Genomic DNA, 14,105 nt, shown 5'->3' with positions numbered 1-14,105 from the left:
TATAAATAATTTAAGCTTACTATAAAAATGTCAAAAATATAAAGTAGTGGGAAAATATTTGTAAGTTTTTAAAGATTTATTTATTTATTTGAGAGAAAGAGAGAGAGAGAGAGAGGAAGCATAGCAGGGGGAAGGGCAGAGGGAGAGGGAGAGGGAAACAATCTCAAGAGGACTCCCGGCTTAACACAGTGCCTAATGGGAGGCCTAGATCGCACAACTCTGAGATCAGGACCTGAGCAAAAATCAAGACCTGTGCTTGAGCACAGGCTTGTGCTCAACTGATTGAGCTAACCGAAGCATGCATATTCACAATTCTAAGATGCAAAGTTACCAATGCATTTTTTTCCTATGGATAATTAGATACATTGTATTTCTACTATAATCATTTTGTGTATATAATTCTGCATCGTGATTTTTCAGTTAACATTTTAATTAGAAATTTTTATATTATCACAGACCCTTTATTATCATGCTTTTAGTGTGTCATAATAACATTACTTTCAGTAAGTACATCAAAATTTATTTAATCATACTCCTCTTATAAATTTAGGCTGTTTTAAAGTGTTACCGTTTTGAAATAGCACTGCATTAGAAATGTTTGCTCATAATTTTTTTACTGAAGTGTAGTGGACAATGTTAAATTAGTTTCTGGTATACAACATAGTAATTCAGCCTTTCTATATATTATGTAGTGTTCACCATGATAAATATACTTACCATCTGTCACCATACAAGTTAATTAAAATATTATTGATTAATTCCCAATGCTGTACTTTTCATCCCCATGACATATTTATAACTGGAAGTTTGTACCTTTTAACCCCCTTTACCAGTTTTGCCCATTCCCCATCCCCCTCCCCTCTGGCAATCACCAGTTTGTTCTCTAAATTTATGAGTCTGTTTCTTAGTTATTTGTTTTGTTTTATTTTCTTAGATTTCACATAGAAGTGAAATCATATGGGATTTGTCTTTTTCTGCCTGAGATATCATTTAGCATAAGACTCTCTAGATCCATTTATGCTTTCACAAACAACAAAATTTTATTCGTTTTTATGACTGAGTAATATTCCATTATATATATTATATCTTCTTTACTCATCTATTGCTTTTCTATCTTGGTTTTTATAAATAATGCTGCAATAAACTAGGGGTGCCTGTATCTCTTTTCACTAGTGTTTTCATTTTTGTTGAGAAAAAACCCAACAGAGGAATTACTGGATTATATGGTATTTCTATTTTTAATTTTTTTTCAGGAATCTCCATATTGTTTTCCAGAGTGGCTACACTGATTTACATTTCCACTAGCAGCCACATGGTTTCCTTTTTTCCCCACATTCTCATCAATACTGTTGCTTCTTGTATTTTTGATAATAGTCCTTCTGACAGGTATGAGGTGACATCTCATTGTGGTTTTAATATTCCTTTTCCTGATGATTTAGTGATGCTGAGCATCTTTTCATGTGTCTGTTGGCTCTCTGTATCTATTTGGAAAAATATCTATTCAGGTCCTCTGACCATTTTAATCAGATATTTGTGGGTTTTTTGATTGTTTGTTTTGTTGTTGTTATTGTTATTATTGTTCTGTTCATAAATTTATCTTATTTTCTCAAGATAAATTCTTAGTAGTTTTTAATAGTGAATATAAAGATAAAATATCTTGGGGTATTCTGGTATATGTTGCTTTCCAAAGTAGTGCTTTCATTTATAGCCCTATTAGCATTACATGCCTATACTTGCTTTATTACATCCTTCCTAACATTGGATATCTTTGTTTTTGAAATGTTATATATATGAAATATCATTTTAATTGAATTCCTTCCATTAGTGAGGTTATGGTGTTACAAAAAAAGCACTCCTATTTTCTTTCTGCAAAGGTTTTAACATTTTTCTTATTGATAGATACCTAATTTTAGATAATTTAGTAATGATTCTTAATGTTTAGGAGCCTACACTTTTGAAAGACAAGTAGAGATATAAAGTACATATATTTTTTACATATTTAGAATCCTTGAAAATACATACAGTGGATTTATTTCTGTCAGTGAGCCAGAATTCATCTGACTGGTTTAAATCCTTTCCTCTTGGGGCTTTTAAAGATTATTGGATACAATAGAAATCAATTTACCAACATGTTTTTAATACCTGCTCTTTACTTGCAATAGGATAGGTCTTAGTGGATATACAGCAAATGGAAGACCTAGAGACTGATCCGTGTAAAATATGAAGCATTGTCCTTGGCCTACTAAGTAAATGGTCTTGTGTTTAAGATGTGGGATTATAGTGTGTTGGGGAAATAACACACATTGCACACATAACATGAAGGCAAAATATTATTTATTACCTACAATGTTTTGTTACCTTCTAAGAAAGATGGGCCCAGGGGGTGTTTCCTAGTTTATTGAGTGTGGTGGTTTTAAGTGTGAAGATGCAAATTAGAGAAACTGAAGTAGGGCCAAATTGCCTTTACAAAGTAGAAAGAATTTAGAGCTCTAGGAAAACAAGGGCCTGAGGAGGAACCTGGAGCATGCTGAAGGCGGCTGGGAAGAGAAGTTTGGAACTTGACTGGAGGGTGGTGTAAAGAAGAGGTTTTTTGGATAGAGTTACTGTGTTTTTGAAATGCAATGCAGTATGTAATGGTTGTGATCTCCATCTCCTCAAACAATCTTTAGTATCATTTCTTGCATGGTAGAGATTTCAGGATGTGACAAACACTGATTGCACGTGAGGAGAATTACCAAAGGGAGAAAAGAAGTTATCAAGGGGAACTCTGTAACTTTGCTTCAAGTGAAATACAATGATTGCACAGAAGATTGAAAAGAACTATAAAGATGGTTCAAGGACTGAAAGAAGCATTGAGGTGATATCATTAGTGAAGGACCCAGGTGATCCATGGAAAGGGGTGTGGAGCGAACTATGCTCTTCATTGGCTAAACTGACATGGGGAGCCTTAGGGAGAAAACTATTTGTATCAGATTTGAACTGCACAGATGGAAAGGGAAGTTATTGATGGAGCAGAAGCAAGAAGGCAGGAAATCAACGCGATGTTTGAGTCACACAGTACTTGGCAATGGGCAGTAAAATCAGTAAGGAACTATAAGATGGAGCATTTACTTTTCCACCTTTATCTTTTAATTGCTAAAATGCTTTTCTCTCTCCTTAATCTTTTCTGGGTCTTAGTTTCCTTAATGTTAAAGTCATATTTATAATCCCCAAATCAAATTACTGTCTGACTCGTAGGACTAAAACATAGGTTGAAAAATAAAATTGCCAGTATTCAACCATTTTTGACATCCAAAAATGGCAATTACATGTGCATTCAACCAGAATTTAAAAACTTTGTAAGCAGTGTAGCTCCAAATGAGAGTAGTCTACTATGATTTTCTAAAAGCAGACAGTATGTCTTAGTGAGGCTGTTCAAAATCTTGGCTCTATCATTGGACAAACCCAAGTTCAGGTTCAGATTCTGGATCTACCTTCTAGCAAGGTGGCCTTTGGTCATTTAATTAACTTTTGCAAGGCTCAGGATCCTAATGAGCCAAATGAAGATAATAACAGTACCTCTGTCTCATTGAGTTACTCTGAGGATAACTATAAAACATGAAAAAGGCTTCTTCCAGTGCCAGCATATAGAAGTATTCAATAAATATGATATATTTAATTACGAATTCTGCATTAACTTTATTTGCTGAAGTGATTGTACCTTGTTGCTTCTCTTTTCAACTTTTGATTATCTTCACCTGTTGCCTTTCATTGACACTAATATTGTTTTTAATTTGGCAAGCTCATATATGAAGTTATATATTTTCTTTGTGGCAAAAATTCCTCTAATTCCCCCATAAAGCTGAACATACACTGTTTGGGTATGTGGGTATGGAATTTACCAAATCGAGGTAAAAATATCTCCTCTTTGATACTCTCTCAACAACAGCTCCTTTACATTATTACACATTCTGAGGTTAGGCATTCCCCAGTAAGCATGACCTACATGTTATCTTTTCCATTCCTTGGGCCATTTCATTGTTGAAAAAGCTATATGTTGACATCAGCTCTGTGGTGGACCCTGGGTTCAAAGCATGTCTGTCCAACTAGAGATGATATCTCTTTCCTAAAGCCTGAATTTTGAAGATAGCAGTCAACATCTGTTATATTAAATAGGTTTCATTTCACTTGCCAAGTGTCATTGATTGGTATTGGCTATGAGGAGCATTGTGTTGAGGAAGATTCCAAGGCCAAATCTGTACTCAGTGAAAATGTCATGATCAATTAATGATGTCTGCCATGGGTGCAACCAGGGGGTGGACAGGGGGGAAACAGTCATGTTGATTCGTTGATCCTTGGTCTACAGTCTTAATCCATGTGGTTCTGGCCAAGGAAATGGATCAAGCTGTTGCCCAGGACCTTCTGGTGTCTTCTTTTTCTTTATTCTCACAAATTTTAGTGAAATTTTCCAAACACTTAAGTACAAGTGTAAAGAGTCAACAATATTCCAAGATCTCCAGAATAATCCCTCTGCCCCATCTGCAGAGTCTTTGGGAAACAGGAGGGATGAGACAGGAAGTTTGCTTTATTAGGTATTGCCAGCTGGTCTGACTTTGTGATTGTCCTAAACTAGCTCATTTTGGCTGATAAAAAAAAAACACTTATTTTTTACAGGTGTAAAAACCAATTTGATTTCAAAATAGCTGTTAGTAAAACAAGATGAGAGGAGAGAATGCTCTTTTGGCAGAAGGTATTTAAATCTATTGCATATGGAGATTTTCAGAGTGCTAGACTTTTTTTGCTTCTGAAATGGAAATGGCAAAGCAATGTCAGCTCAACTAGATGATGGTTTTAGCCAGCAGACAGACAAGAAAATTGGTTACAGACCAAAGTGGTTGACCCAAAATTTCACATATGTGTATATGTATGTGTAAATGTACATGTAAATTATTTTTAAAGTTCTTACTGTAAAAATGATAGAAAGCAGCATAGCCATTTTATAACTAATTAGAGAAATGAGAAGAACTAAATAATCAGCAGTTTCATCACTCTAACACACTAGGTCTGAGTGATGTTGTCTTCCATTGGTATTTTCCTCATGGTTTTGATGAAGATGAATGATTGGGTGCCATTTGTTTTTCATTTTATGTTTTGCCTAGGTTTAAATTGGCAATCATTCAAACTGCACTTTGGTGGATTTGTGCCTAAGAACCCACTCATTAGCCAATCAATTTGTGATTTCTTTTATGTAGACTTTTATATTATTATCCTTTTTGGACTTCCTATTTAAAGATTCATTTTGCTGGACAGAATATTGACTGACAGCATACATTTGCTGTACCCTTTTGGTATATGTTTCTTTTGTATGTGGCCTATCTTTGGGGAAATAAAGCAAAACAAAATATGAGCACTAGTTGGCAGTTTTAAAAGGAATACCCTAGCATGAGAGAACTGGAAAGTGATTTTGACAGGTCATATAATCCATTCCTGAGCCCAAAGAATCTGAGAAAGGGAGACCCCACAAATTTTCTTTACAGCCCATTTCAATGTTTGGCAACTGTTACTGTCAGGGATTTCTTCCATGTTTCAACTATATCTTTCATTTTCTCTTTTTGATCTCTCTTCTTGACCCAACATCTGGAAATATTCCTTTTTTCCTGAGTTACCTTTTCAGGAAATAATAGCATCCAAATTTCTCATAAGCTAAGGATAACAAAGTACTTTCCTCTCCCACATCAACTTGGGGGGAGGGTTGGTGATGGCTGCCTGGCAGGACAGGTTTCCCCTCCCCCCAACCCTGATCCCCACTTCTGCTCCAGCACTGTGGGAAAGCGCATGGGCACCAATTAATATCTTCCATGAGGAAGATATTAAGAATGCTCTGACGCTTTTCTGTAAGGTGAGTTTGTTCCCTAGGAATCAGGGGTGTTACAGGACATGCTAAAAAAGGAGTAAAGGCAGGGGCACCTGTGGTCAGAGCAGCCTGGAGTGATGGCCACCAGAGTCCTGAGCAAGGTGTGAGAGTGTCCTCCCTGGGAGGGTTAACACTTCAGTGGCCGGCTTCTCTGCACCTCCAGGAAGTCCTGGGGAAGTTGGGGGCCAGGGAGAGCATGGGAGGAGCCTCTATAACAAAATATTCTCACTAGCGGAGCAGTAAGGATTCATACTTAGTATCAGCCCTTACTGTGAACTCTTGACACCCACTCCAAGTTCTTGAAGCATAAAATATAAGAGTAGGATAAACCACATGCATCTCTGCCCAGTCCTTCTTTTTTGGTAAGTTTTTAAGTGAATTAGAAGCTCATGAATTTTGGAACACTGAAAAGAAATAAAATAAAATAAAATGAAAAAACAAACAAACAAACAAAAAAACAACCCACAAAACTCATCTTCTCATTGGTTTTCCTTAAGAAATATTTCAATTGACATGAGACCTAAGAAAAATCCCGTTGTCAAAGAAACTAAAGCAAATCACAGAGCAATAGATTCTATAAAATGTTATAAACTACTAAAAAAAAAAAAACCTGCTGAATTCATTGGTTGGATTGTGGGACACACACACACACACACACACATATACACACATACATCCCAGAGGAGTCATCATTTATCACAGTCATTCAATTAAACAAACAAACCCAAAAGAGAATTCCTCAAAGAAAATCATTTTGTGGTACCTAATGAAAAACAAAACAAAACTGGTCTCTGACTTTTTTTTTTTTTTTTTTTAAATAAAAGGGCTGTTGACAAAGATGACTGTGGAGTGTGTAGCACTTCTCCCCGATTTGCTGTGCGGAAGTGCGTAAGTGTGAGTGATGCGGAGGTACTTGTTTATTATAGAACACATTTCAATGCAGTAATCATAAATATTGCTAAGGTTGTGCTCTGTTGAAATATGACCTACATACTCTTGATTGTTTGTGTTACGTGATTTGTCTGACACCCATTACATTCTGGGTAATAGCAGCCATTTGTTGCTCTGCACAGCAGGCTCTTTTGACAAAAGAAAATAGGCAGTAATAAAAAAGCTATAGTCTGAATTACATTCTGCACAGCGCTGCACTGCTGAGAGTTTGTGCAAGTGTGTTAACAATGCTCTGAACTGCCTCTTGTCAGCCTTCAGCCTGTAATGGCCATCTGTCCTCACATAAATCTGTCAAAACCTGCTAAGTTCAAGAGAGAGCATGGAATATACCTTGTACTGTCAACACCGAAATGTACACATTCCCCAGAAAATCAACACACAGGAAATAATCCAGAGGTTATGGGAAGCATTAGCACTGTTGATTTAAGCTTGTGGGGTGAAATTGAGAGTCTGGCCATTAGAGGGACGAGGAGCAAAGGTAGTGGCGTGAAGGAATTGAATATTGACTGGCCTCCGAACATGGGGGACTGAGCCCTGCTGGGCGACAGGGAGAGACTCAGGTTCAGCAAGGGGTCTCTGTCCCATCAGTGGCTGTTAAAAGTTTGACACTATGTTTAAAAGAAAGAAAAAAAAGAATCGGAAGAATTAGAAGAATTAGAAGAAGAAGAAGAAGAAGAAGAAGAACCAGTGCTTCTCACACTTTTGTTTTGCTTTTGCTTTGTTTTGCTTTGGGTCTCCACTCTATCTGGAAATAGATTTTCAAATAAGCACTGGTGGTTCCGTCCTTCAGATTTCTCAGTCTTGCTTGGAGGTCTTCTCTGAATAAATTTCAGTAAACAGTAAAAAGTTTAGGGAATTATCTGAATTGTTTTCCCCTTACCCACCTACTCACTAATCCTAAAATAGCGTCAATCCATTAGGCAACTATTATTATTATTATTATTATTATTTTAACAAGGAGTGCCAACAGAAAATTACAACCCTGCTATTTTCATGTGTAGGGTGTATTTGGTTATCTTCGTGTTTCTGTAAATTTAAAGCACATGGGTAAAAACATGCACTTGCTTCAAGTTTTGAAGATTTACCCATTTGCTAAAAGGGACCATGAAGTCCCTGATGTACCTACCAGCATCTGGTGTATTACCTAGCACAGAGTAAATATTCAGTAAATGTCTGTTCCCATTGCTACAGGCTGCCTAAGATGTTAGGAAGGTAAAAGGCTTGGCTTTTAACTCAAAACAAACAAACAAACAACAAAAAAAAAAACCCACAGCTACAATCAGGGTGTCGCCACTCCCAAGAGCAACTTGAGAATCAGTTATTTAAGCAATAATGAGCTTAGGTACTAGGACAAGGGTTTCAAATGTTCAAGACTAAAAAGAATTTCTATATTTAAAATCCCTAGATAGCTGAGCTATTTTTAGAACTAGTCTCTCTTTAATAGTGGCCTAATTTGGTGTTTCTGAAGTTTAGGGTTTCTTTTTATACGTCTAGAATGTCAGTCAAAATACACGTACCTGAGAACAAGGCAATGTTAGGCATGGACACGACAGGACAGAGGCTCTCCGTATGTGGTCCATGAACCACATCATTAAAAATATTTGACCAGCTTCCCAAGTTATTCTTGGGTCACTGAAATGTAAGACCCATCAATAAAGGAGAATCTAGAAAACATTTTTTAAAGATTTTATTTATTTATTTGACAGAGAGAGAGAGTATGCACAAGCAGGGGGAGCAGTAGAGGGAGAGGAAGAAGAAGGCTCCCCCCTGAGTAGGAAGCCCAGTGCAGGGCTGGATCCCAGGACCCCACCACTATGACCTGAGCCAGAGGCAGCCGCTTAACTGACTGAGCCACTTAGGTGCCTCCAGGAAAAAAATAAATAAATAGGCGAGTAAGAATTTTTGCAAAAATAAGCTCAGGCAACCTTTCCACTAAGAGCATATCATCTATTTGGACTGACAGGATAAAAGATATATTCAAAAAGAGATGAACAAGAATATATAGCACTATCCGATAAGTGTCTAATGAGTGATCCTGACAGTAAATTATTAGGAAAGTAAAAACTACCCTAGTTTGGGAACCATAAAAAGATTTATGAAATTGAATTTTAGAATGTTGGGTGTCGTTTCTCCATTCAAGGGCTATGCCATTTGGAATATTTGACTGTTACATTTTCAGCAAAGAGAGATTATTCATCATTATTTCTTTGAGCATCTTAGCCTGCTATGAGAAATATCTGAGAAATTGTCATTTGTTTGGGGGGGGCATTAATAGCTCTAAATTTGTCTTAATGGCAATTGAAGGTAGAATGCAGTCGAAATCATTGTTATGACAGGGCAGTGCAAAAGGTAAAGAAAATGAGGGAAAAAGAAAGAGAGAAAGGAGAAAGACTGATTATGTAGGAATTTCTTAGATGGAGGAAAAGACCCACTTGTCCATGAAAGAGGGAACAAAAGGAGAGTGGGCCTCAGGGACACAGATGTTTCATTCAGTAATATGTCACCCCTCGGTTATCTTCTAGCGAAGAGTGTCTGGCTGCTAACTCGAGGAAGCTTTGCTGGGACCCTCATGTGTCCCTTCTCTTTGTGTTAGTATTCCCTATCTTACTGAGCTTTTCTGGGATGCAGTTCCAAAGTTAAGTTACTTTGCATTCTTGTAGCTTTGCCCTCCTCATTTAAGGAGCATTAGCTATGCATAATAAAAATTGCCAAATATTAGTGTAAAATATTTTATTATAGAGGAAATATTAAAATTAGTTTCTTCCATCTCTTTACTGTAAAGTAGGAGAAAGAGGCAGTATCTATCTGTTCATACCAAAATTTCAAGTGGTTTTCTGTTACCTACTTGATGATGTGTGTGTGTGTCTGTGTGTGTGTACATACATACATCTATATATATATATCTATATATATTTTTTTTTTCCTTTCTCCAACAAGGTTAGATGTCTCTGTCATTTCCTTGAAATGTGCGGTTGCCTTAAGTCTAACCCCAGGCTTGTTAGCAGACGTGAAGTTCTTTTCTGCTGAATAGCCTTCACCCATTCTCCTAAATAGAAAGTGTGTTGTAAATTCAAATATTCCCCTGTAAGCATGATGTCATTTGAACTCCAGCCTGCCCTTCTTCAAAGTTCCTTGGACTCTGGAGCCATTTCCCGATTATCCTCCCTCCGTGTAAAGGGCCATGTAGAACTTGCTCGGGGTTAAAACAGAGGAGACAACTGTAATTCAGACTCTCCCACGACGGCATCTGATGGAATTTTCCTGCTCTTCCCTCGAAAAGGACAAAAGGCACCCACTGATGGGGTTTCTCTTGTCTCCCTTTATTTTTTTTTTCCTACTTTTTTAATTAGTTGGTTGCTGAAGTTTGGATCGGTTTCAATCCTTCAGCCTCATCGCCCGCTCCGATGTTGTGCTCTAAATAAAATGGTCCGCTGGCACTGCAGTATTTAGTGTTTCTGTTCATTTAGGTTTCTGTTGCAGAATCATATTTTAGACAGAATGTATTAGTTATGCTTACAAGAAAGTATTATACCTACATTAGCCATGGTTTACTAAGTTAATGAACTGTGGAGACAAAGAATCATTGCCGTCAAGCTGCAGAGTCGTCTGGTTCCCTGCCTTGGTCTGTCGTGTTTTTCTGAACTTACTTTAAGCTTGTCTCCGTCACTCTGACCCTGCCCCACATTTGTGGTCATCCCGTATTTTTTTTTTTTTTTTTAAGTTGTCTAGTTCTTGGGCTTCTTGATTGCAGACCAATTTCTGATCCACTCATACGCTCCATAGCTTTCTTTGAGGACGGATGCTACCAAAGCTACTCTGTGATTCCCCAGGGCCACCCGGTTAATTCTCCACAAGGCAAACAGACAATGCCCTTGGAAGTGTGAGCTTTGGTAATGCCTGGTGCGTGGAGGCCTGTAGGGAGGCGTTAATGTTTTCTCTGAAGCAAGATCTGTTAGCATGGGCGTTTAAAATACAGAACATCATGGATTTCACTGATGCCTGGCCGTCGTCGTGAGATCTGTCTTTTCTTGGTGGCAGAGGCTGAGGGGGAGAGAGGCCCATTTTCAGGTCTTGACATGATCTCATTTTCTTCTTTGTCACCATTGTCTGAAATCCCCCAGAAGTGAGGGCAACGTATCCTGCAATTTAACAGCATTATCTCCGTCTCTTGTCTCTCTCCCCACCCCCTACCCCTCCTTGTTGTTGTTGTCGTGTTTTCCCCTTTTTACCTTCAGGCCTAACTCCACCCACAACTCCTCCTCATAAAGCCAACCAAGATAATCCTTTCAGGACTTCTCCAAAGCTGAAGTCCTCCTGCAAGACGGTGGTACCTCCGCCCTCGAAGAAGCCTCGGAACAGTGAGCCTTCTGGCGCCCAAGGCAATACCTCCACCAAGAAAGGGCCGGAGCAGTCTGAGTTGTACGCGCAGCTCAGCAAGACCTCCGTGCTCACCAGTGGACACGAGGAAAGGAAGGCCAAGCGGCCCAGTCTACGGCTGTTTGGTGACCATGACTATTGTCAGTCAATTAATTCCAAAACGGAAATACTCATTAATATATCAAAGGAGCTCCAAGACTCTAGACCTCTAGGATATAAAGATGCCTCCTCCGACTGGCAGGGGCAGGTCTGTTCTTCCACGGATTCAGACCAGGGCTTCCTGACAGAGACTTCGGAGGCGGGCAAGCAGGTCTCTCCTTGCAGCACCAGAAAACAGCTCCAAGACCAGGAAATCCGAGCCGAGCTGAACAAGCACTTCGGTCATCCCAGTCAAGCTGTTTTTGACGACGAAGCAGACAAGACCAGTGAACTGAGGGACAGTGATTTCAGTAATGAACAATTCTCCAAACTACCTATGTTTATAAATTCAGGACTAGCCATGGATGGCCTGTTTGATGACAGCGAAGATGAAAGTGAGAAACTGAACTACCCTTGGGACGGCGCGCAGCCCTATTCATTGTTCGATGTGTCGCCTTCCTGCTCTTCTTTTAACTCTCCGTGTAGAGATTCCGTGTCACCACCCAAATCCTTATTTGCTCAAAGACCCCAAAGGATGCGCTCTCGTTCAAGGTCCTTTTCTCGACACAGGTCGTGCTCCCGATCACCATATTCCAGGTCAAGATCAAGGTCCCCAGGCAGTAGATCCTCTTCAAGGTAAACCTTGCCAACGCCCACCCAAAGTGTGAGGTCCACAAAAAGCTTTCAAAACCCACAGACAGCCCAGGCCCCTCTCGCCAGGTGATTCCCAACACCTCCGGAGCTAACCAGGTTGTTGTTACACAGATATGCCTCCTCATCTTCTCTGAAATCTGTCAGCCTTGAGCACAGGGCCTGGAGCTAGTCGCATCACAGAGAGCAATTTGTAAGAAACTTGCTCATCTAACTTTTTCCATTACCCGGAGAGCTGCCCTGTGCCAGGATAGTTGAGATCCACGCGAGATAAAGCTGACAGTGTACCAGACTGGTGCCCAGCATTAACATCAGTAAGAGAGCCTGGGAGAGAATACATCACTTCCAGACCTCTAAACTGACTAGATGATCACAAACTGTCACCGGGAAATCTCACCAGTAGCTAGGAAGAAAAAGAGCCACTTTATGTCCTACGGTGTTTCCAGGGCATGCTCAGCTGGGCTGATAAAGCAGGGTTAAGGGGCAGTTGCAAATGCCCTTTCTGTTTCTCCTCTTGCTCGCAGATCTTGCTACTACTATGAGTCGAGCCACTGCAGACACCGCGCACACCGAAATTCTCCTCTGTGCGCAAGATCACGTTCCAGGTCGCCCTACAGCCGTAGGCCCAGGTAAGGACCGGGTCATTCACCTTCCATTCCTCCTGTTCCCCCTCCTCTAGATGACGCGAGCTAGCTCACTCCCTGCCCCCTCCCCAGTTCTTGATTCATTGTGCCTGTGTAAACGGAGGCGGTTGACTTAATGATGAAGTTGTGTTTCTCAGGTATGACAGCTACGAGGAATATCAGCACGAAAGGCTGAAGAGGGAAGAATACCGCAAAGAGTATGAGAAGCGGGAATCTGAGAGGGCCAAACAAAGGGAGAGGCAGAGGCAGAAGGCAATTGTAAGCAGCTTGGAGCTCACTTTTGCTTTAAAGGAGGGTTTCTTTTCCTTCCTTTCTACTTTCTCTCTTTTTTTCTCTTTCGCTCTCTCTCTTTTTTCCTCGCTCCCTCCTTCCCTCCCCCTTTCTTCTTTTCTTTCCTTTTCTCTTCTTTTCTTTCTTCCTTTGTTATAGATTAGAAAATCAACTAAAGCTAAGGCTTTGTTAGAATATGCAATATTCCGCAGCCTTTTGATTTTAAAACATCAGAGGGTTCCCAAGCTCTCCTGACCTAGATGATGGGGAAGCAGAATGTTAAATGAGTGTCTGTTCTTATTCATACTTCATATTTCTCATTCATCTGGAAACCCATGACTGCTTTCCAAAATGGAGGGAGCAGGGACTGCATTTTTGTCAGAGCGGGAAATGAGGCCATATCCGTGTTTGGTTTCACTTTTTGTCTCTTGGGCAGATGTTGGAATTGGATTGTCCATGAAGGGACTGGGTTCAAGCTGGATTTGAAGGAGGCAGGGGAGGAGGAGGGGCTAAAAAGTCATCGTTTTGGACTTGTGCTGGGTCAGCATCTCACTGAGTAGTTGATACAGCCGCATTTCTCATGAACTGCTTTGCAATAACCCCTTCCACATTTTGGGACTACTTAACGGCAGGGTACCGTGTTTCCTTGACATACAGACATTACTGGTTCTTTGGTCTAAAGCTCCAGGTTAGACCGAACTTGTTTGTTCTCCGCAGGTCAGTCAGTAGTTTTTCAGCACCCGCTCGCAAACGGGTAGTCTTTACCCCACCTCCCTCCTATTGCTTATCAGCCTAGAACTCCCACAGCAGAAACCCATCACTCTACTTGTCAGTCTTGTCCATGGTAGACATTCCTAATCAATTGTGGAACTCTTCCCACTGAGCCCTCAGGGAAGCTTTAGGTCTCTCCCACCTTAGTGCTTCAGGGAGCCCTGAGTAATCAATCAGAAGTGGCACCATTTTGTTCACTTCAGCTGCCTATCTCTGATAGCTCCTGAGAGTCATTTCAGTTAGATCAGCTTTTCACCTATCTTGCATAGAAAGTAACCAACATTTAGGGAAATGACTGCTCACTGTAACGGTTAGGTTTATATAGGGCCTCTAAGAAAACCTCCTACCATCCACAAAATCTTGAAAAACCTACATAAAAGAACTGACTAATGGAGTCAAAATCAAGCAGT

General features: G+C 39.9%; 1 protein-coding gene across 6 annotated transcripts in view; it reads left to right on the top strand.

Moving 5' to 3' along the window:
* Window positions 1-14,105, top strand: part of PPARGC1A (PPARG coactivator 1 alpha) — a 641,970-nt gene that overhangs the window by 612,816 nt on the left and 15,049 nt on the right. For all 6 annotated transcript variants that reach the window (XM_032333994.1, XM_032333989.1, XM_032333988.1 and 3 more), the window contains 3 exons: window positions 11,080-11,995; window positions 12,535-12,639; window positions 12,792-12,912. In XM_032333994.1, the coding sequence (XP_032189885.1) occupies window positions 11,080-11,995; window positions 12,535-12,639; window positions 12,792-12,912 (1,142 nt within the window). The remainder of the gene's footprint in view (window positions 1-11,079; window positions 11,996-12,534; window positions 12,640-12,791; window positions 12,913-14,105) is intronic.

The sequence above is a fragment of the Mustela erminea genome, chromosome 2 (assembly GCF_009829155.1).
Source record: "Mustela erminea isolate mMusErm1 chromosome 2, mMusErm1.Pri, whole genome shotgun sequence".
Taxonomy (NCBI): Eukaryota; Metazoa; Chordata; class Mammalia; order Carnivora; family Mustelidae; genus Mustela; species Mustela erminea.
The sequence above is the reverse complement of the archived record's forward strand: the minus strand, read 5'-3'. Positions and strand labels throughout refer to the sequence as shown.